Here is a 23,710-nt window from a genome sequence, read left to right on the forward strand (position 1 = left end):
CTCAGATGTTTGGAGGTCTCCATATTGGATTTCCACGGTACTTACTGAACATGCAGACCCGTCTTAAACAAGATAATAGCTGTCAGGACTGCTGAACACTTCCGCAATGGTTATCTTGCCTGCGTTTCTCAAACTTCAGATTTTTGGGGGGTCTTAATATGGGGGTTCCATTGTACTGGCTGAACAAGCAGACCCAACTTACACAAGGTAATAGCTGTCCGGACTAGTGAACACTTCAGCAATGGTTGTCTTGCCTGCGTTTCTCAAACTTCTTAGCATCTTGACAAACGCCTTGGCGGAGTCCAGGGAGGCCAGTTTTTCCTTGACCAGGTCATCATGTAACTGGGCCACCAGTTCTTTCGGCTGTTTGTTTGAAGACGATAACAAAGGATTAACCACATAGAAAGAGAGAAAACTTTTTGAATACAATAAACTTTAATTCAATTTCCGTATCCTGACATAAGCTTGAAAATAATGACAAAAAATAATCATATAGAAAGAAGTACAGGGGTTTGGATTAAATAAACTTTAATTTAATTTCCATATCCTGACATATATGCTAGAATTTTTTTAATTTTTAAATAACCACATAGAAAGAAAGAAAAGCTTTTGGTTAAAATAAACTTTTATTCAATTTCAGTATCTGACATATATACTTCTCATATTTGGATCCATACACAACCAAGCATATACTTATAATAGCAGGATAACAAAGGTTTTGATCACAATGTATGATACAAAACTCCTTGCAATGTCAGATTTGTGAGAAATGAGGATAAGTACAACATATATTCATCATAAACAAAACTAAAAGTGGTTCTTCTTCCCAGGTCTGAATGTGAAAAGCTTATGTCTTTTGCTTACACACATGTGGGAAAGTTTCAAGTGAAACTTTATCCAGATTTGTTTTTCGCATTAACTTGCTTTAGCAATTAGAGACAAATCATGGCCGGCTGTAGGGAAGTCTGTAAAGTTAGAGGGAGAGTACTTTCTGCATTTAAAGAGTGGTTATTGGGAAGCTGAGAAACTTACAGATTTACAATCCTCTGTACACTGCTGAACTTCGGTGTCACTTGGTAGAAGAGTCATCACCAATGGCCTGCCTGTTTCTGAAAACGATTTTCATGTGATGCCAAATAAATAATGAATTTAAAACTAACACTATTTGATAGTGATAAATATTACAGGTTTGCAAATAAAAAAAAGCTTATTCATTTGTTTAAATTTCAAAGCCCCAGCTTTTGTGGTTTTGTTTGTCAAACACAGAGCTATAAATTAGGCATAAACCACAGCTTTGTATTTCAGTAAAGCGTGTGTAATCTAAAACCTACAATTTATATCATTTAATCATATCATACATAATTCTTTTCAAGACCATGCTGTTTTGAAATATATTGTTTGCTTGTCATTTGTAACTTGACACACAACAAACCCTGTACAGCCAACAACCATAATTATAACATCACACCGGGAACGCAGAAGAAGAAGAATATAACATTACATGAAAGAAAAGTACATGTACTGCCATACCTTTTTCTGCTTCTTTCACTGCATCTTCAACAGAAGAGACAGTTCCAATCTCTCTTTTGGCCGTATTTTCCAGAGACACTTTTTGACTGGAAACAGGGGAAAATTGGTTAGAGAGGCAAACAGTACTATTAAGCCCACATGATATACTGTACATCATTTTAAAACACAATTACAGTTTAAAAGACTATATATTACACTCTAAAACAAGCTTTATTTTATCAAAGCCAAAGTGTACATTCAAAAATAATCAGGAAATTATTTTGAATTTAAGAAATGGAGTTAATAAACCATAAGAAACATACACACACGCACGCACACACGAACACACACACACATTCACACTAACACACACATGCATGAATGCACGCTCACGAATACCTGCTAATGACTCCTCCGTTAAGACTGGTTCGTAGGTTGAGATAGGACACAAGTCTGGTGGTGCCGGTTGCTCGGTTAACGATACCATCTTTCAGTTCATAATGCATTGATGCCTTGTTCCACACTGACAAGCCCATCATCTGTAAGGAAAAAAGAGAGAAAAAAAGTGATTTGCTGAAATGCACAGAGCAATACGTAAATGAATCATTGAGTTTGTAATCTGGCTGGGCCTTTTGCTCCAAAAAGCAATACAAAAATAACTGATGCAACAAAAAGGCAAATAATGTACAGCAGACAGGCATCTAGTAAAAATAGCACAGTAGCAAGAGTCATTCCCTCTTCACTTCGCATTATGCTTTCCCTGATGAACAAATAACACTAAGTCACACAGCAGGTCAGATTAAGAACATTGCTGATCCCCCCTCCACAATATTAAAAGGTTTGAAAATAAACAACAAATCAAGGAGCTTCTACAAACTGAACTTGGAGAGAAGAAACCCCATTTAGTTCCCATGTTATAATTCAACTTTCAGTACAAATGTAGAATTCAAGAAGACATGGCAAAATAAACATTGTGTTTTGAAACAAAATAAATCACTGGTATCCCATCCTTTTTAATGAGCACAAACAATTCCTGAAGAGCCTACTTAATTTCAACAAAAACCTATGGAATCTATACCTAAGTCGGGTATACTTAACTTTGTCTAACAAAACCAGATGTTGAAAAAACCCAGATTGTCTCCCTTGATGCACAAACACATTATTGCACATAATGAGGCACAAAATTTCTGATAAAAGGGGCATGACACTATGAACATGTTATCTCCCTGTATAAGTTGGAGTGTTTGCTGATAACCCAGAAAATGATGCCACAATAATCTTTTCTGTCATCATTTCACCGGTAGTCCTAAGAAAGGAACGTGTCACAAAAACCTATCCAGTACATGCCAAGAACCAGCATTTCATCGATATGTGTAAATGTTCTGTTGTGTTACAGTATATCAATATGACATGATAGAAAACAAACAAACAGCCCTACATAACACACACCCCTTCCTCTTTCTGAAAATACACAGAGACACAGACAAGACAGACATATGATCGCACACTAGTCTTCTTTCCATACCCCCCCCCCCCCCCCCCTGCCGACCAAAGTTACCAAAATAACCATGCCAATAATTATTTACCTTGTTAGGAGTGGAGAACTGTCCTGCAATTTCCAAATTCTGACAGTTGAGTTTGGACTTGGAAACTGTGTTTGGCGACGTCACAGCATAAGACACTTGACACTCCCCACACACATCAATCTGTAAAACAGCATGTAACAGTTTAAATAAGACAGTGAATACATAAAAAGTACACAGCAAACATCCTAAATACTCGTGTTGCCTACTTCATAAAACTCTGTGATACTGCTCACAGACAATAGCACACACACACAGTGTAAGCCACAGACTACAATTTTATAGGATGTTCTTGGGGACATTCTTATTTGTTGTGGACCCTCTTGTTTTGACTACATATTGCGCAGTCGGTTACTTCTTCTTCTTCTACTGCGTTCGTGGGCTGAAACTCCCACGTACACTCGTGTGTTTTTTTGGCACGAGTGGAATTTTACTTGTATGACCGTTTTTTACCCCGCCATTTAGGCAGCCATACGCCGTTTTCGGAGGAAGCATGCTGGGTATTTTCGTGTTTCTACAACCCACCGAACTCTGACATGGATTACAGGATCTTTTTCGTGCGCACTTGGTCTTGTGCTTGCGTGTACACACGGGGGTGTTCGGACACCGAGGAGAGTCTGCACACAAAGTTGACTCTGAGAAATAAATCTCTCGCCGAACGTGGGGACGAACTCGCGCTGACAGCGGCCAACTGGATACAAATCCAGCGCGCTACCGACTGAGCTACATCCCCGCCCGAGCAGAATATCCAAAAAGCAAGGTCTTAAAAAAGAGGAAGTCTCTAATCAGGGGGTCATAAAAGGGGGTTCCACTGTATTCCCAACCTCAGATCTTTCCCCTTGCTCCTGCTTGAGCTGGAAGATGGCCATGATGCCTTTCTTGATGTTGGTGGAGAAGATGGGGTCAGCATCAGCGACGTACACTCGCTCAATGATATCCCCCACCAGTTCAAAGAACACCGGAAACTTCAGCAACGTCGGAAGCAATCTTTCCTCTGCAGGTCGAGCTACACTGGAGAACTTGGCTGATGTCACCTGTAAAAAAAAAAAAGTGCTTTTTTTGTGTGTCATAGATAAAAAGGGAGAGAGACATGGGAAAATAGACAGAGAAGAAAAGATTGATAAGGTGAAAAGGAGATAAAAGGCTGGGAGTCGGACATGAAGTTAGAAAAAGGATGCTGGAGCTTGCATGTGCACAACTTTGTACAAAGGAGAAAAAATAGATGAGACCATGTAACTAAAATATAGAGTACATAATTGTGTTGTAAACTATGTAAAGTTATAAAGCTCCCTCTGTTCATTTGTTACAAGTTATACTGATACAGATTTTTTTTTCAGAGGACATGTACAAGAAGAGGAAATAATTATACCTAAGTACTACCTTGAATTATCAATTCTGTAAAAAAGAAAATTTCTTCAACTACACGAAACACTCTAGCACTGCATGTAAAATATATAACAATGACTCTAGTCAAACATCTTCAAAATGTGCACTGCAGTGTGCCCAAGGGAAAACTGCAGACAGAAAAAAGAAGCTAGCGGCACCTGCAGCTTCAAGAAGAGACCATCAGGCGATGAGAAGACAGGAATGACATCAAAGTCCACAGACAGCTGAACACCAACATCTTTCTGTGTGGCACCAGCAGTGGCTTTGTTTTTTGTGTTGACTTCATTGAACAACGTGCTGCTAGAGTAGGAGTACTGATAAACGCTTCCTGTTTTAAACTGCAATGAATAACCTGCAACAGAGACAAAAAGCTTTCAAGTGTTGTAAAAATCAACATATAAATTTTGTTTTAAAGGCGCAATCTCTGCTAAGAATAGCAGGCTTTTTTTTCCTTCCATTTCTTACTCTTTCGAGTTCCTCTGAAAACAAGAAGAGCAAACGCTCGATCGAGTCACTTTCGCAGTTCTGAATATTATATGAGGCATCAGATGGACAGGAAGAAATTGCTATTCACAACACAATGAGTCACGTTCACATAAAATTTGAGCCCGGTCACTTTTATAGTTTCCGAGAAAAGCCCAACGTTAAGTTGTGTGTTGCCGAACAGAAAAGGCTAGTTATCTCCCTTGTTTTTCTGATAACGTTCGTAAAAGGCTACAGATGTAAATACTTTGATGTAAAGAATAATCCTACAAAGTTTCAATCACATCCGATGAACTTTGTCAAAGATATAAAATGTCTAATTTTTCCTTTGACGCTGACCTGTGACCTTGAAAAAGGTCAAAGGTCAACGAAACCATCGTTAAAGTGTAGAGGTCATTGGAGGTCACGACTAAACAAAATATGAGCCCGATCGCTTTGATAGTTTCCGAGAAAAGTCCAACGTTAAGGTGGTGTCTACGGACGGCCGGCCGGCCGGCCGGCCGGACAGACTAACACTGACCGATTACATAGAGTCACTTTTTCTCAAGTGACTCAAAAATGGCATTTAACAGTTAATGCAATAACTCATTTATGTGGCAGTAATATTCACTTTGACACACAGACTTACAGGCGCTCACACACACACACACACACACACACACACACACAGAAAGACAGATACATGTAACAGTCTTTCTGCAAACACACACACTCAGCATAAATGATTTGTCCTTTTCCGGGACAAAACTTTTACACAAATCACACAACTGACAAAATGATTGACAGTGTTTATAAACACATCACTCATCTGTAAGTTCATGCTTCAAAAAGCCAGATTCTAACTGGACATTGTTACACATTATTATATCACAATGACAGAACACTGACAATTTCAGCATGATATACGGCAATTACAGAAAATATTAGAATCACATCCTTTCTGCTTTTATAAATCAGTCCAACTCTGCAATGGAATACCGTTTAGCTTTGAAACTTAAAAGCACACTTTTTGTAGTGTAGTCAGGTCTTCAGTTCAAACACACACACACAGGTCTTCAGTTCAAACACAAACACACGCACACACACACACACTCTCTCTCTCTCAAACACACTCTTTCTACAAAAAATTCTTCTGGACTAGATTTAGGCTATTTTATTTTTAGTATTTTTACTGATATGAAATTCAGTTGCTGTTGTTATTTTGTTGGGTTTTTTTACTCAGGGGGGAGACATTTCTCAGTATCAAAAAAGTCAAAATGTATGGTTCCGAGAGAGAGAGAGAGAGAGAGAGAGAGAGAGAGAGAGAGAGAGAGAGAGAGAGAGTAACACTTTCAAGAGAACCAATTGTTTGGTGCCTGTGGCTCAGGTTCAAACATATCTTCTTCTGACATAAAAACAACAACTTTTGTTGCCAGGACTGGTGTGAGAACCAGAGGGGCATATTTCCCAGGTCATATTTTTTCCTTCAGAAGTATAGTACACTATATATATATTTTGTTTTTAGACTGAAGCTATAGTCTAAAGGATGCGGTAACCGATAGACCCTGACATTTCTTCACTTTGGCAGTAAACAGCAATACACGTGGCAGTCAGCTGGAACTATACCGGCAGCAGTAAAACACTGCATTTTAAATCACAGAAGCAGTGAAGACTACTAGCTGTTCTCGGCATCAGATCTGTGAAAAACTGAGCATTGCACAAACACTATGATATACTTACTATAGACAGAGAACAGCACACAAAGAGCCAGACGAACGCACCAATAAGCCATGTTGGCAGCTACCGAGCACAACCACCAACTACCGCCAAACTCTACAGAGATGCTGCACTATAACACAATACACACTGCCAGCTACCGCTCTGCGCTTTACACATCCCCAGCATCTGACACAGGGTTCAGAGACCGAAGTTCATTCCGTGTGGGTCGGTTCGGCCTGCTCTCTCCCCTCTCCTCAATACAGATAAAAGCAATTTACAATGCGATATGGTGTAAGGCGGGCCTCCGATAACTCGATAACAAGTTGATACAGGGATCGCGACTCAGGCTGATGCGGGGTGATAAAGATTACGCACTTTTCTGTAAGGTCTGCTAAGTGTGTGTGCTTGAGAGCTGGAGAGGGAAAAACTTCCTGAGCGGCGTGTATGCATAAGCTGGGCTATCTGTTTCCTCAAAATCTCCATCACATTTTGCACGCTTAAGATTCTGACTTATCAAGTAAAATAATAACTGTACTGAAAAATCTGACTAATATTTCATCATTGAAACCGTGTTTGTTGCAAGAACGACGACTGTGGATTACGTGGAATAAATGCTGTCTGCAAGAACAGCAGACGATTTTTTTCCTGCAAATCTCGCGGGTCCGAATCTCACAAACTCATGAATGGTAAACCTCGCGAGAGTTGCGGATCAACATGGCTGCGCCCATGGAACTCAAAGTGGGCATGGAAGTTTGATACGTTGCAGCTTGTGGTCCTTGCAGTTGTTTACATTACTCGCCCTCAGTCGTAGTCTAGATCGGTTGACAATTTATTTTGACAACAAAAAACGTAAAAGATACCATGTCGACTGAGTGCAACGCGGAAATTAGTGCTGTTGACGGGCCAGATTCCACACAAAATGGAATTGGTGCAGCTGCTGACTCCAGTAGCACCAGCAGTTATCAACAACCGTTGTCTAAGAACCAGATAAAGAAACAAAAGAAGAGAGAAAAGTGGCTGCAGATTAAATCACAGATAAGGTATTTTCGTGCTATCACAAGCACAAACACACACACTCACACACGACAAACACATGTGTGCATCATGATGCACTCACAGTCACAGTCACAGTCACACACACACTGCGAAGACTGAAAGTTTGTAAGTTACAAGTAAATTAGTAATATAAATTTGGGGTACATTTCAAGAACAGTGTCCCAGATTTAAGGAAGCTGTTGTAAGCACAGTAACTGAGTAAGGTACTAAACTGTAAATTAATTACAGACAGAGAGAACCATATGGTACTGCAGTAGTGGTAGTGTGTTAAAACTTAAGCAATATTGTGTTAAAAAGCAGTAATTTTGAAATTTGATCGATTCCGTACATGTCTTGAACATGTTCAAGGGACATAACTATGTAGCTGACAGTTCTTCTTCTCTTCTTTCTTGATGTGGACTGGGTTCATCCGAACGTCTGTAGTCCAGCGGCGGAGTACTGAGTAATTGGTTACTGGTGGTGGGTGACCCAATAACTCCGAGAAGATGGTTAAAAGTATAAAACTATTTACACGAAGAGCTGCAGGGTTACTGTGTCAGCGAGGCAAGTCCGTGGGTACGACCCAGACCAGCTTGGAAGGACTCCAGTGAAGGAGCAACTGTGGTCTTAGGGTCGAGCTTGTTCCACTGGCGCAGTGTTCGGGGGAAAAAGGAGTTGAAGAGAACAGGATGGGATGCCCTCTCAGTTAACGGAGAGATGATCATTCATGACTGTGGTTGAAAAACTGAAGAAGTTAATTTGGGGCACTGTAAGTGAGTGTAACTGTTCTTCAATTTTAGTTTTTACAAAACTTGGTGGGTAATGTTAAAGTTAAACTTTAATAGTGTTGTGGGTGAGCAGTGCTATTATTATGACTCCCCTGGATCAGGATGATACAGAATAAGATCGGCATTTGTTCTGAGCTCTACATTCAATTCAACAGAGATTCCTCCAATGAAAACCTGTTTTTCTCCTCCTGAAAGCTTGTTTTCCTCCTCCCCAACTGTTCGAAGCCTGTTCCCCTGGGCTGAGGTGCACGAGAAAGTGCGTCCGCCCCGCGATCGGGAGGTCGTGGGTTCGAACCCCGGCCGGGTCATACCTAAGACTTTAAAATTGGCAATCTAGTGGCTGCTCCACCTGGCGTCTGGCATTATGGGGTTAGTGCTAGGACTGGTTGGTCCGGTGTCAGAATAATGTGACTGGGTGAGACATGAAGCCTGTGCTGCGACTTCTGTCTTGTGTGTGGCGCACGTTATATGTCAAAGCAGCACCGCCCTGATATGGCCCTTCGTGGTCGGCTGGGCGTTAAGCAAACAAACAAACAAAACGTCTATGTGTTGTGATTTCAACAAATCAGAACCTGCAGTTTGTTCTCTCCCACTTTCGGTTCGTGCACCGCAGCAGTGGCTACAGAGATAAGGTATTTTTGTGCTATCACAAAACACCTCAGCCTTGGTCTCTCTTTTACCCAAATTCTAAAAGAGAAGTGGCTACAGAGATAAGGTATTTTTGTGCTATCACAAAACACCTCAGCCTTGGTCTCTCTTTTACCCAAATTCTAAAAGAGAAGTGGCTACAGAGATAAGGTATTTTTGTGCTATCACAAAACACCTCAGCCTTGGTCTCTCTTTTACCCAAATTCTAAAAGAGAAGTGGCTACAGAGATAAGGTATTTTTGTGCTATCACAAAACACCTCAGCCTTGGTCTCTCTTTTACCCAAATTCTAAATTTATGCTCAGAATGGCTGAATCAGTGAATGCACTAGTTTGCTAAGAACAAAAATAAGATTTGGTTGTATTTTTTTTTTTGAATTTTGTCTGGGCCCTCATGAGGAGTGCACCTGTTTTGCTAAGCCATTTTGCTAAGCCATTTTCAAATTTCATAGTCCATGCAAATGTCCTCCTTTTTTATCATGTTCCATTTCAGTCCCTCATTCAATCTCTATTTGACTCCACATCATTAAGTAGTTAACACCTACATTTTAAGGGGGTATAAACATCACCAATAAATGTTACAGCATTTTTGTCTCTTTTCTCACAGACATGCCGAAAGAGAGAAGAAAAAAAGGCGTTTTGCTGAGATGAAGAAACGCGGCGAAGACATTGGACCATCAAGAAAAAGCTTGAAGAAAAACAGAATGGTTGACTCGGCCTGTCGTTTAAGGGTCGTTATTGACTGCTCTTTTGATGATTTTATGACTGAAAAGGTAAGAGCAGTTGAATACTTCAAAGTCAAACAGTCGTCATTTTAGTGTAAAATACAAAGTGCTGAGTACACAAGAAATGGACTTTTGTTAGCATGTGCACTGATCATCTTGTATAATAATAATTCATTCTGTAAACAGGTGTGTTTTGACATTTTGAAGTTTTGTTTTGTTGATCTCTTTGATTTAAATAAACATTGTATGCAATGAAGATATATATTTATCCTACATACGTAAGTACAGTATGTAGGATAAACAGAATACTACATGGCTTGCTGTGTCGTACCAGATTTACACTCGTTGCTTTTTCAACTCGCAGTTCAATATTTTAAAAAAAAACTCGTGTAAATCTGGTACGACACAGCAAGCCATGTAGTATTCTCTATATATATATAATGCATATTAAATTAATAAATTATTCCTAACTATTTTGATAAGGCGCTGCATGGAGGTTTTTGACTCACATGCGAAGCAAAAGTGAGTCTATGTACTCACCCGAGTCGTCCGTCCGTCCGTCCGTCCGTCCGGACATCCGTCTGTCCGGAAAACTTTAACGTTGGATATTTCTTGGACACTATTCAGTCTATCAGTACCAAATTTGGCAAGATGGTGTATGATGACAAGGCCCCAAAAAACATACATAGCATCTTGACCTTGCTTCAAGGTCAAGGTCGCAGGGGCCATAAATGTTGTCTAAAAAACCAGCTATTTTTCACATTTTTCCCATTTTCTCTGAAGTTTTTGAGATTGAATACCTCACCTATATATGATATATAGGGCAAAGTAAGCCCCATCTTTTGATACCAGTTTGGTTTACCTTGCTTCAAGGTCAAGGTCACAGGAGCTCTTCAAAGTTGGATTGTATACATATTTTGAAGTGACCTTGACCCTGAACTATGGAAGATAACTGTTTCAAACTTAAAAATTATGTGGGGCACATGTTATGCTTTCATCATGAGACACATTTGGTCACATATGATCAAGGTCAAGGTCACTTTGACCCTTATGAAATGTGACCAAAATAAGGTAGTGAACCACTAAAAGTGACCATATCTCATGGTAGAAAGAGCCAATAAGCACCATTGTACTTCCTATGTCTTGAATTAACAGCTTTGTGTTGCATGACCTTGGATGACCTTGGGTCAAGGTCACATGTATTTTGGTAGGAAAAATGTGTAAAGCAGTTCTTAGTGTATGATGTCATTGCTAGGTTTAGTTATTTGACCTTGACCCTGAAGGTCAAGGTCATGTCAAGGTCAAGCATGTGAGTCGTATGGGCTTTGCCCTTCTTGTTCATCTTGTCTTGAGCGGTGGAGATGAGCAGAAAGGTAATAAAGTGATTACCGGGTAATACAAATGACTACCCCTGTGTTATCATCTTTCTCAGAAACAGTTTGTTTGGTGTTTTAATCAGGTACATGATTTTTCTGTTGTATCTTCTTGACAGGACACAACTTTTTTGGTACAGCAGATTCAGCACAGTTATTCAGCCAACCGACGAGCTGAGAATCCACTACAGGTACATCACATGCACCTGTACACACACATGCAGGCGCGCATGCATAAACACACACAACCTAAGAAAGCAATTATTTGGAGACAAGTTTTTAGTAATTGGATTCAATCAACTTTTATAACACCAGTGCTGCAACAAGTTTATACTTCTAGCTAATGGATGAGGCAGAATGCATTTGATTATATATATTTTTGATGTTTACATGTACCGTAAACTACCTTGTATACGCCCAGTATCGAGTAAACGCCCACCCCCTACTTTCGGTCAAATTTTGCGCACAGGGTACAGTACTTAGTAAACTCACACCCCCCAGTTTCGATCATTGGAGTAGAAAAGGAAAATAAAAAAGATTATTCAGTCTGCTGTTATTGTTGTTTTTCAATTGTTTCCCTTCCTTGGAGTTGGAAATGTTTCGCGGATTGGACAGAAAAAGGATTCTAGAGTGGCTAGAGAATCGCAATACATTTGTGAGGTGGTGGGTGTATACAAGGTAGTTTACGGTACATGTTGTGTTTGTTAAAAATGAAGGGGAATTTTAGTTTCATCCTAGCCTGAAGTTAGATTTGCACTTTTGCTGTCAATTCTCAGCAAGTTTTTATTTTTATTATATGTGCTTTTAAAGTTTTTTTGTGGTTTGTTTCAGCTTTACGTGTGCGGGATAGTGGGCAAAGCCAAACAGAGACTGGACAGCATTGGAGACTACAAAGGCTGGGACGTATGTTACCTTTCAATTGTCAGCTGTTTGCTACCTTTCAATTGTCAGCTGTTTGCTTCATGGGTGCTTCAATTTAACTGCTAAACTCAGACAAAGCCAACTCCCAAAGTAGGCAAACGAGTTAGAAAAAAGACACAATACCCTGTCTGATTAATTTTGTCAGCATCGTATAATTTTATAAATTATGTGGTGAAGTGTGTTAGTAAATACTTTAGAAAAGTTATGGTATTATCTGGAAGCAACTCTTTCCATGCGTATGTTATTTTCTTTTTACACTTTCTGAAAGTGTGTTAGTGATAGCCCTTCTTTTATTGGTAGCCTCCTTGAATTATTTTAGAGCACAAAGTATGTACTGTTAACATGCATGTACTGTGAAAAAAACCAATAATAGCAGGAATGGCACAGTAAAGTGGACAGAATTTCAGTTAAACAGCTCATTTTAACTTTTGAGCTTGATGACAAGATTCAGTAATAAGCTGAAAGGGATGTTACTTGTTGGTGTGATACATATTGTAAGGCAACATTAAGTACGTGAGAACTCTGCGGAAGCCGGCTTCTTGGGCAGTAAGGAGCATTGTATGAACAAGTAACCTGAATACACATTGTCTGGCGTGCCAGAGCACTTACTCAGAGGAAACGCTCTTTTACGACCTCTAAAATCAGGTCTTAAAGGGAAGGAGTTTTTAAATGGAGGTAAATTTACAACACTAGGCTATGAATAAAACATCTATGAGAAGAGAGTCTTAGATATTGGTAGTCTTAAAAGGGTGGTTCCACTGTATATCTTTGTTAGTAGGTCGTGATGTGTTACATTGCAAGATCGTAAGCGAATTGTGTATGGTTTGGTGTGTTTTGTTTGCACATGCATGTTTGTAAGTGTGTATGTTTGCAGGCCTACATGCAGCAGGTGTGCTTATTCAAGTCTTGTAATATGCCCTGTATTCAATTCAAAGACCAAAAAAAATGTGTTTGCAGCTGCACAAAGAAGAGCGTGAGTACATGGAAGTGTTTCCAAAGGAGGACATTGTCTACCTGAGCAGCGAGTCTCCCAACGTTCTGGACACACTGGACGAAACGAAGGTCTATGTCATCGGTGGTCTCGTCGACCACAACCACCACAAAGTGAGCACTCACATTTAGTAACGCTTTTTCATTTTTCACTGATTTTCAGATGGAGACAACTGGTGTGGTGACCACGGGGAAGTGCCCAGCTGGATGGGACCTAAGTGAAGGATCAGATTGGTTGAAATTAAGATTTGTTTGAGATTTCAACCAATCTGACCCTGTGCTTGGGTCCCACCAAGTTGAGCACTTTCTCGTGCGTACCTCCTTCATAGTCTGACAGTGACACTTAGAGTCTCAGACCCAGGTGTAGTTTTCATCTCAAATTGTCTCCCTTACCGTGAAGTATTTTCTTAGTTGCTTTTGGAGTTGTACGAATAGTAATACTAAAAGCGAGAGATATGAAACACTGTTTGTTTGTTTGTTTGTTTGAAACTCAAGGACAAGATTTAACCTGAACTTGGGGAGACTTACGCATGGAAGATAGTCTATCCATTTTTGTGGTAAAATATGACTTGTCACCAAAACAAGTGTGGTATGGTGCAAACAAATAGACTCAACAACAGGCTCAAGTTTGGAAGATGTTGTTGTTGTTGTTGTTGTTGAAAGTTGTTGTTGTTGTTGTTTTTTGTCTGAGATTTAGACACTATGAATGTAATACTCATTAGTAATAGCTCTAGGGCTGTGTCTTGCACTTGCAGTTTATTACTTTTAGAACATGTAGGACAAACAAGGTTGCTTCTTGCACTACTAGTTTGAAGAAGGTACGAAAAAGGCTTCCATGGTCTCCAAAAGAATTGTATTGGAACGACTGCATACTTTCTTGTTGTGGTTTATTGCTCAGGCAGCTTGAAGCACTGTAGATATGGGTACTATTGTATTTGTCTGTTCATATTCCTTCAGAGTAAATTTGTTTGCCCTGCTTTGCATTACTTGTTCTTTAAATTGAAAACAAAACTGCTAAGCTCACAGTTCTCATAAATTTGTTTGCCCTGCTTTGCATTACTTGTTCTTTAAATTGAAAACAAAAAGTCTAAGCTCACAGTTCTCAGGTAATGTGTGGATTCTTTTTTGCAGGGTCTTTGCCACAACCTAGCTGAAGAGAAAGGGTTGGCTCATGCACAGCTTCCTCTTGGTCAGTTTCTACAACTCAAGTCTCGCAAAGTCCTCACCATCAACCATGGTATGTTGCTTGGTGTGTGTTTGGATGCGTGCTTGTGTAATACCCAGCACATATGTGTGTGTGTGCGTTTGTGTCAATAGAGGGGTTGTGGTGTGTGGGTGTACGGCGTGTGTGTGTGTGTGTGTGGGGGGGGGGGGGGGGGGGTTGGGCAAGAGTTTTTACATACCACTTTTATGTTTCCATTTTCATCTAAGAATGCAGTCAGTCACAGTGTTTCAACCCAGTGCCATGTAAAAACATGCCTCCAGTCTCTGAGAAACAAAGCTTCTGTCTCAAAGTTCTCTGTTTCCCTCATTCTCGGTATTCTGCTTTATTAGCTTTAACTAAGCAACAAATGTCTTGGATTTTCTGTGATTTTCAAATAACCAGAGACATGCATTGACAGTGCGTTGTATGGACATTACGTACAGACTTTTTTTCTGATGCGTTTGCAGTTTTTGAAATCTTGCTGCGCTTCACAGAGACCAAGGACTGGCAAACGTCATTCCTGTCAGTATTACCACAGAGGAAAGGTGCATGCGCTAAAGATAACAAAGAAAAGGACGCAAGCTGTGACAATACCCAGGATGTGAAAGCAACAGACTGTGGCAATAGCAGCGAAACTTGTGACAAGGATGTGAAAGGCGAAGACTGTGTCGATAGCAGTGGGACTTGTGATAAGACTAAAACAGACAGTGAGACATGTGGGGCGGATGTAAAAGCTACAGACCAAGAGAACACCAGTGAGATTTCTGACAAAAGTTGATCAGTGGCGTCAGTTTGCTGTGAATGCGAAACTGAGCACTGCCAAAGCGTGAGGGACTTCACACATAGCTTGGATGAAGTAAGGAGAATGAAACAACATAGAGATTGAGATTGTTGTTGCAGCTAGTACGAGTATAAGTGTGAAGGGCAGCGTAATGGAACTATTGATGATAAAGTAGAATTCAGTCCATAAGAAGATTGCGGGACATAACAAGGATAAGATTTATAATACATTTGAATGCATACATGATTTTTTTTAAGAAAGATTCTGTCATGATTTATTTCCTCTGTGTGTGTGTGTGTGTGTGTGTGTGTGTGTGTGTGTGTGTGTGTGTGTGTGTGTGTGTGTGTGTGTTCGTTCAGTTTCAAGCGACACATCCAAACAAACAGTCCTTCACTTTTTGGACATGACTTTAGACATTTATTTACACATTTATCACAGCTTGTATGGTGGCTTTGAGGGAACAAATACTTGAAGTAGGATTTCAAACATCTTGTAGATGATTTTATCGGTACCTCTCAAAAAACCAATGCAAAAGTAGTCGTCTTAAAAAATGTACACAATGGAAAAAAGAGCAATTTTCAGACTGAAACATTAACATTTAACAAGGCATAAAAGTGTAATTTATCACTTCCATGCACAAGAAAGTTGTAATACAAATTAATTGTTGGTAACTGGGTGAGCTAAAAAGAGAGATATTCACTGCTAAACTGGTTTTAAAACTAAACTTAGCTTAGGCAAAAAGTGAGTCAAGGGAAAACATCACAGTGTAGATTTGTGCAATGCATGTTTAATTTGGAGGAGTAGAACTTTTGACAGTATTCTCATCAACCTAAGCATTAGTTTGTCTCCTAATAGGTGCAAACATAAACACATGCTCTTGATATCAAGATATTTTACAATGATATGAATGTGCGACATTCACAATACACCAATATACTTCTTAACATTGTTTTATTAGGGAAATATAAACCTTGAACTGTGATACCATACATTTTAATACTGTTCCTTGGCAAATGAACATGGTTAAACACATAACAACACACACCATGCAATACTGAGATGAACACCAACAAGTAACATAAATACTATTGAAATGTTTTGCAACATCACACAGTTGAGTGGTCAAAACACTCGTAAGCAAGAAAAAAAAGAAACAAAGAAGAATATCACAACAAAGCTCCTTTCAGGGGGGGGACATTGGAAGTATGTAAAGAAAGAAATGACAGACTGTTATTTTGAATTTGTTAAAGTGGCCATAGCCTCCTTGGTAGAAGGACAAACACCAGAGATTGACAGAACAAGGAGAGATCAGGAGTGGGGTGGGTGAATAAATACACATTTTTCATAAAGTAAAAGTCATGAAATTTCCTTTGACATTCTTTTCTCAAATGGTAAATATTGACATTTCCATTATGATTTCAAAATGATGTCAACCAAAATAAAAAAAAGGAAATAAAAACAAGTCGCGTAAGGCGAAAATACAACATTTAGTCAAGCTCAGTCGAACTCACAGAATGAAACTGAACGCATTGCATTTTTTCACAATGACCGTAGTCTGCCGCTTGTGCAAAACGGAGTGAAACTGACGAGCCTGTTCAGCGCTGTAGTGGTTTTGCTGTGCTGCATAGCATGCTTTTCTGTACCTCTCTTCGTTTTAACTTTCTGAGCGTGTTTTTAATCCAAACAGATCATATCTATATGTTTTTGGAATCAGGAACCGACAAGGAATAAGACGGAATTGTTTTTAAATCGATTTTGGAAATTTAATTTTGATCATAATTTTTATAATTTTAATTTTCAGAGCTTGTTTTTAATCCGAATATAACATATTTATATGTTTTTGGAATCAGAAAAGGACGAAGAATAAGATGAAATTGTTTTTGGATCGTTTAATAAAAAAATTATTTTAATTACAAGTTTCCGATTTTTAATGACCAAACTCACTCATTAGTTTTTAAACCACCAAGCTGAAATGCAATATCAAACTCCGACCTTCGTCGAAGATTGCTTTGCCAAAATTTTAATCAATTTGAGGGTGTGACAGTGCCGCCTCAACTTTTACAAAAAGCCGGATATGACGTCATCAAAGACATTTATCGAAAAAAGGAAAAAAACGTCCGGGGATATCATTCCCAGGAACTCTCATGTCAAATTTCATAAAGATCGGTCCAGTAGTTTGGTCTGAATCGCTCTACACACACACACAGACAGACACACACACACACACACTCGTACATATATAGATTAAGATTCTATTCAAATATATGTGATACATATGAAATTCAGTCATATCTGACAATGATAGAAAATCGAAATCACAGGACAGCTTAAGTCGATTAAGAACCAGTAGTCACAATCTAAAAATAGAAACTGGAAGACATCATAACATCCAAAGAGAAAATCGTTTGTGTATGGTATGTAACATTGTTGAAGATGAATATCATCTTCTGGATGAATGCGTAAAATTCCATGAAAGTAGAGAAAAGTTTAAAAAAGACGTGACTAATATTGATGTAGATTATATTAATTATAAACCAAGTGAAATATTTATGGACAAAGATGTTCAAATATGTCTCGGAAGGTTTGTCGCAGAATGCTTTAGAATTCATAGCAATGTGTCAATAACCTTTTTGGTTTGAGGACAATAAACATTTGTTCTTGTTCTTGTACACCACACCCTCGTCTCGATTCCCTCCTCTACGTTAAAACATTTAGTCAAAAATGTTGTCGTTGAATTGTGTTCTGCACACTCTTTTGACCCAACACTCGGAGACCTCAATGGTGATACACACACATGGTCTGATGCTGCAATACCACATGAAACCAAAACGAAAAATGTATGCGAAAGATTTGGTTCAGAATAAGTTCAGTCATGAAGGATGAATCTATTTAGGATGTTTGAAACCATTTTACTGGAGATCTCAGTTACTCAGCAGTATTCATCAGTTTACATTCACAAACAGTCTTTTTTTTCTTTTCTTTAATCAGTTTTTGTGTAGCTTCTCTTATTTGTCTTTATAGCAAACTTCCATGCATTGTGACTTCTGAGAAAAATAAATTAGACAAAAATAAAGACATTTTTGTGCTACTGAAGCCGTGTCTTAAAATGTGTTGACACTTTCATGTTGGTTCCACGTGGCGTCGACTTGAGGCACAGATTCTTTGAGCGGGGTCTTGGTATATTTGAGCTGAGGCTCTTCAGTTAGGGTTTCCTCGGTCTTGGTGAGAGCAGGGGGAGGCCCGGTGGGGGGTCGTGGGGCTTGCTGGGTTGACGGCCTCTTGAGCTGGCTGGATGGTCTGAAGACGTCGTTGGTTGGTGGATCAATAGTAAAATCTGAAGATGAAAAAAACGTGAATAACATGCAAAATTGTGAATTGGTAATAAAAAAGACTTGCAGCGACATAGTATCATTAACGAAAGAGAGGCCAAAAGGTACTGGTATTATCTTAAAAAGTCAAAATACCAAGGTTACAGAGTTATGTATACTTTGTAAAGAAAACAAACCGCAAGACAGAAGCTGTGGATTTGGAAATCAAAGCTAAGCTTTTTCTTACAAAATTCTTTTCAACTGCTTTTGGCCAGATAAGGATAGAATTTAAAGTAAGACTTCATTCATTAGAAGTTCATAACCCCCCCCCCCCCCCCCAAAAAAAAAAAAAAAAATTTCCAGTCCTATTTATAAACAGATTTAGATCTTATTTTTTGTTGAACTGGATTTAAACACATCAAACGTGTAAAAGCTCAGTGCAAGTTTCGAAGTGTTCGAGTGCCAGTGACAGTTAAAATAACTTTTTTTTAGATATCATACATATCGAGATACTTATGAGTAAAATATATTTCTTTCTGGTTCTGTGTGCTGTAGCATAGTCAAAGTTTGCTGACCTTCATAAAAGTGCTTTCAGGAAAAGTAAGGAACAGTGCTTACCTTACTTAATCAAACATTGCAATGGTCTCTATCCGAGCGTTGATACACATTAATTTAATTTTTAGTTCAATACAACTTTATTATCTGAATGTGTGACATACAGAAAAAAGAATGCATTTTTTTTTCTTCTTGAGTTTGAACACTGTTTTCATCATCTCCGCATTGTAAACAGTTAACCAGAACTTAGTTTACTCTAGTTTTACACTTTCTATAGTATGTTTATCTTCTTTCATGCAGAGTTCTCCGTACAGTGGTAACCCCCTTTTTAAGACCCCCCCAATTTAAGACTCCCTCCTTTTTAAGACCTTGTTTTGTCAGACTTTCTGTTTTTAACCTTCCCCCCGCGGGTTAGGGGGAAGAATTTACCCGATGCTCCCCAGCATGTCGTAAGAGGCGACTAACGGATTCTGTTTCTCCTTTTACCCTTGTTAAGTGTTTCTTGTATAGAATATAGTCAATGTTTGTACAGATTTTAGTCAAGCAGTATGTAAGAAATGTTAAGTCCTTTGTACTGGAAACTTGCATTCTCCCAGTAAGGTCATATATTGTACTACGTTGCAAGCCCCTGGAGCAAATTTTTGATTAGTGCTTTTGTGAACAAGAAACAATTGACAAGTGGCTCTATCCCATCTCCCCCCTTTCCCCGTCGCGATATAACCTTGAATGGTTGAAAACGACGTTAAACACCAAATAAAGAAAGAAAGAAAGTTCTTTACCTCTGTAAAATTACCCTCGTTTTAAGACTCCCTTCTTTTTAAGACCCGCTTTTCTCAGATTTTGGGTCTTAAAAGGGGGTTCCACTGTACTCAAATGTGGTGCGCTTCTGTCATTTATTCTGTGAAGAAATGCAAGAGCAGTTGCTAGGCAACACTCACCTTTGTCTTCCACCACTGTGCGCAGGGCGGCATTTGGCGGTTCCAGCATCATGGCCTGAGGCTGCTCCTCTAGCACTAGCCTGCAATTGGCCACACCAATTCATCACCACTCACATTCCAACAAGCATGCTTAGGTATTTATTTGGAAATGTATGCCTATGAGTCAGTTTGTCAGAGTTCTGTGTTTTATAAGCTGAGCGTGCTAACAACGTAAGGTGTGTGCAAGTACCGTAAACTACCTTGTAAACGCCCACCCCCCTTATGCACCAATTTCACTCGAGCGTTTGCTCGATACTGGGCTTTTACAAGGTAGTTTGTGGTATTGTTTAAGTTAGTCTCTCACCATGAAAGATAATATTCGGTGACAATGTTCTTCTTTTTCTTTCTTTTTCTTTTTTTCCTTTTCTTCTTCTTCTGCGTTCGACGGTTGTGTCTAGGGTCGTAGTTCCGCTGCTGTCGTGAACTGGAACGTCGCTTTCAGGTCTTCTGACGTTCCCCAGAGCTTGGTCTCCAGTGTAGCTCCTTCTGGCCAGATCTGGTTCCGCAGCAGGGTGAAGTTTGTGCATGTATTCAATACATGTTCTACTGTCTGGTCGGCCGCCCCACAATCGCACAATGCCCGCAGTGGGGCACTGCGGTTATGAAATTAAAGGCCCCTCCTGTTTTTGGAACCGCAGGAGCTTTCTAGTTTGCTGTTAGGTAGATTTTTGGTTCCTCTTTCCTGTCATGCTCTCTTTTTCTTCATGAATTCTTTTCTTTTTTCTGCCTTCTTGCTCATTCACCTGTATTTTTTCCAAAAATCTCTTCTCTTGCCGCTTGTCTCGCGATTCATGTATAGTTTAATCTGTTAGTGTTCTGATGTAAGTCCAGCAGTAGATAGGTTAAGCCTATTTTAACATACTGGAAACTGGTAATCTTCCAGTAGGTATTAATTTAGTTTTACTAAAGCCTGCTGGGACACAAGTAATGGGTTAGTGCATTTGTAAACAGGAATCGCTTGACAAGTGGCCCCCTTCATCCCCCCCTTCCTCGTCCTGATATGGCTCTGCGTAGTCGGCTGGACGTTAAGCAACAAATAAACAAACAAATAAACAAACAATCGCACAATGCCGACTCTGCTACGCCGATCCTTTTCAGGTGCGCTTTAAAGCCGCAGTGCCCTGTACGCAGCCGGAAAATGGCAGTCTGCTCTGCACGGCTGAGGCGGTGGATGGGGTCTTGGTCTGGCTTGTAGCCTCCGTTTCTTTCTTTGAATGCTGTCTTCCAGCGATGCTTGATGAGGGTTTTGGTCTCTCGGAAGGACAGGCTGGTTTCTGGTTGTTCCTGTCTTCCTGCATCTTTGGCCAGACCATCCGCCTTCTCATTTCCAGCGATTCCTTTTATTTGTTAGCACTCCACTAGCAGCAATTGCTTTGAATATTACAATCAGCAGAAATAAATCTGTCATTTGAGCTAATGTTCCTTATTCTTGAATCACCCCATGAAGCTACTATGTGGGTTAAGAAAACATTGTTGGGTTTTACCTTGCAGATATCTGAACAGTAACTAACATGCATAGTACAGACAGAAATTATTTTGCAAGTAAAATCCGTGTGCAGAAAACAGTGAGCTGCATGTTTGCCACAGTGGATAGTGTGTAAAGCACCAGCAACAAAAAGCTTGCACTCACATTGTGCATGCAGAGCAAGAAATGCACCTAAAATGAGTGACTTCAGAATTGCATATATAAATACTTGGCAATGTCTAATTAGTGCTGTGTGAAAATTCATTCCAAAAAAGCTAAATACTGATCAGGAAGTTTTCATAGGAAAAAAATCAATATTTATATTCGAAGCAAGATGCCTTTCTTGCTTAATGTTTTTTGGTTTTTTTTTCCCAACAAAAGCATCTATCTTACTAAAAGTACTTGATGAGACAGTTCTAATCAATACATGTGAGCAGTTTTTTTCTGCGAGGATCCCCTTGTATGTCAGTCAGCTTAGAGCGGAAAGAATGGCAGTACCATAAAACCTCTGTTATTTTTTTTTTAGACCCATAATTTTGAACACTTGATTTTCTCAGATATTCTCTTCATAGTGTCAAGTAAATTTAAAAAGGAAACCGTCCATGTTTACACATAATGAACATGGACATTAAAGTGTTCTTATCTTATCTTATCTGTTTTAAGACTACCTTTTTGTTTAAGACCTAGAATTCTCAGATTTTTAGGTGCAAGTGAATGATTCTCACCTGTTCATCTCGCCAGTGGGTGGCCTAGGGGCACCGTTAATGGGTGGCAGTATAGTCTTCTGCTCGGTGGGTTTGTTATCCATCACCATGGGTGGATACTGCTTCCAGTACTCCTCTCTGCCCACCATGGCTGCCTTGATCATCTCCATCACCATCACCTTCTCTGGAAGTGGACATAAAAACTAATTGAGCAGTGAAGACTTGAAGTGCGAGTAATTTCTCTACCTGTAAGGTTTATTTTTTATTTTTTATTCTGTGCAGCGAAAATCATGATGCATAAACAGGAGAATAGTTAGCAACAGGAGGTACATAAATCGAAATAAAAGGGGTTACAAATTGGCAAGGCTTAATTGCTCGTCTCCTTGCATGTTTCGCAGTATTCTTCGTCAGTGTATTCATTTTTCCTCCTTTTTTTTTGTACGTACATAAGATAAAGACATAATTATGATAGTCGTTACTGTGTTTGGTTTTGCTGCTGTTCACTTTGTTCCACTCCTTTTTGCTTATTTGTTTGCATGATTTGCAACATGCTCATCTGTCTCTGTCCCCCCGCGGGTTAGGGGGAAGAATTTACCCGATGCTCCCCAGCATGTCGTAAGAGGCGACTAACGGATTCTGTTTTTCTTTTTACCCTTGTTAAGTGTTTCTTGTATAGAATATAGTCGATGTTTGTAAAGATTTTAGTCAAGCAGTATGTAAGAAATGTTAAGTCCTTTGTACTGGAAACTTGCATTCTCCCAGTAAGGTCATATATTGTACTACGTTGCAAGCCCCTGGAGCAATTTTTTGATGAGTGCTTTTGTGAACAAGAAACAATTAACAAGTGGCTCTATCCCATCCCCCTCTTTCCCCATCGCGATATAACCTTGCACGGTTGAAAACGACGTTAAACACCAAATAAATAAAGAAAGAAAGTCAAGCAGTATGTAAGAAATGTTAAATCCTTTGTACTGGAAACTTGCATTCTCCCAGTAAGGTAATACATTGTACTACGTTGCAAGCCCCTGGAGCAAATGTTTGATTAGTGCTTTTGTGAACAAGAAACAATTGACAAGTGGCTCTATCCCATCTCCCCCCTTTCCCTGTCGCGATATAACCTTCGTGGTTGAAAACGACGTTAAACACCAAATAAAGAAAGAATCTGTCTCTGTTGTCTTTACATGTAATTGTTTGGTCAAAACATCATACTGAGGTTACACACACGCACTCATGCACACACGCACGCAGGTACAAACACATACACACACACACATACACACACTGACACACATACACCCCCCCTTCACACACACACACACACACACACACTGACCTTTTTCGCCAGAAGAGCAAAGCCAGGCCTGCACGGCGTTGACATCCTCGGTCTGCAGGATCTGGCACAGCATCGTCAAGACCTGCAGGGCACAAGCATACCAATTTTAACAGATTAGCCAGACAAAACACACATAGAAGCTGTATTGTGCAAACTTCTCTGCTTTGTTGCATGCTGCTGATTATTATTGCAAGACAGCGCCATACATGGTCACGGTGAACAGGGCTGAGATGCACGAAGCGAAAC

General features: G+C 39.5%; 3 protein-coding genes across 6 annotated transcripts in view; 1 reads left to right on the forward strand and 2 right to left on the reverse strand.

Annotated features, from left to right (window-relative positions):
* LOC138959138 (microsomal triglyceride transfer protein large subunit-like) overlaps window positions 1-7,254 on the reverse strand; it is a 44,194-nt gene extending 36,940 nt beyond the window's left edge. For all 3 annotated transcript variants that reach the window (XM_070330504.1, XM_070330503.1, XM_070330505.1), the window contains exons 1-8: window positions 6,681-7,254; window positions 4,637-4,830; window positions 3,917-4,126; window positions 3,096-3,215; window positions 1,909-2,048; window positions 1,531-1,616; window positions 1,033-1,109; window positions 203-363 (exon numbers count right to left, since the gene is read on the reverse strand). In XM_070330504.1, coding sequence (XP_070186605.1) covers window positions 203-363; window positions 1,033-1,109; window positions 1,531-1,616; window positions 1,909-2,048; window positions 3,096-3,215; window positions 3,917-4,126; window positions 4,637-4,830; window positions 6,681-6,732 — 1,040 coding nt within the window. In that variant the 5' untranslated portion in view covers window positions 6,733-7,254. The remainder of the gene's footprint in view (window positions 1-202; window positions 364-1,032; window positions 1,110-1,530; window positions 1,617-1,908; window positions 2,049-3,095; window positions 3,216-3,916; window positions 4,127-4,636; window positions 4,831-6,680) is intronic.
* A 118-nt stretch (window positions 7,255-7,372) lies between these two features.
* LOC138959139 (tRNA methyltransferase 10 homolog A-like) lies at window positions 7,373-16,584 on the forward strand. The gene is made up of 7 exons (XM_070330506.1): window positions 7,373-7,699; window positions 9,736-9,901; window positions 11,346-11,417; window positions 12,058-12,129; window positions 13,105-13,251; window positions 14,269-14,374; window positions 14,809-16,584. Exons 1-7 carry the CDS (start codon window positions 7,521-7,523, stop codon window positions 15,117-15,119), a joined length of 1,053 nt encoding a protein of 350 aa, XP_070186607.1. The 5' UTR covers window positions 7,373-7,520; the 3' UTR covers window positions 15,120-16,584.
* Window positions 16,585-17,844: 1,260 nt separating this feature from the next.
* Window positions 17,845-23,710, reverse strand: part of LOC138959141 (protein TBATA-like) — a 60,802-nt gene continuing 54,936 nt past the window's right edge. For both annotated transcript variants that reach the window (XM_070330511.1, XM_070330510.1), the window contains exons 6-9: window positions 23,465-23,546; window positions 22,153-22,315; window positions 19,924-20,003; window positions 17,845-18,456 (exon numbers count right to left, since the gene is read on the reverse strand). In XM_070330511.1, coding sequence (XP_070186612.1) covers window positions 18,224-18,456; window positions 19,924-20,003; window positions 22,153-22,315; window positions 23,465-23,546 — 558 coding nt within the window. In that variant the 3' untranslated portion in view covers window positions 17,845-18,223. The remainder of the gene's footprint in view (window positions 18,457-19,923; window positions 20,004-22,152; window positions 22,316-23,464; window positions 23,547-23,710) is intronic.

This window comes from Littorina saxatilis, linkage group LG2, assembly GCF_037325665.1.
Source record: "Littorina saxatilis isolate snail1 linkage group LG2, US_GU_Lsax_2.0, whole genome shotgun sequence".
Lineage (NCBI taxonomy): Eukaryota > Metazoa > Mollusca > Gastropoda > Littorinimorpha > Littorinidae > Littorina > Littorina saxatilis.

Coding starts and splice junctions, on each gene's coding strand:
- LOC138959139 (XM_070330506.1), top strand. CDS start 7,521: ATGTCGACTGAGTGCAACGCGGAAATTAGTGCTGTTGACGGGCCAGAT. Junction 7,700..9,735: donor CAGATTAAATCACAGATAAG/GTATTTTCGTGC, acceptor CTTTTCTCACAG/ACATGCCGAAAGAGAGAAGA. Junction 13,252..14,268: donor TCGACCACAACCACCACAAA/GTGAGCACTCAC, acceptor TCTTTTTTGCAG/GGTCTTTGCCACAACCTAGC.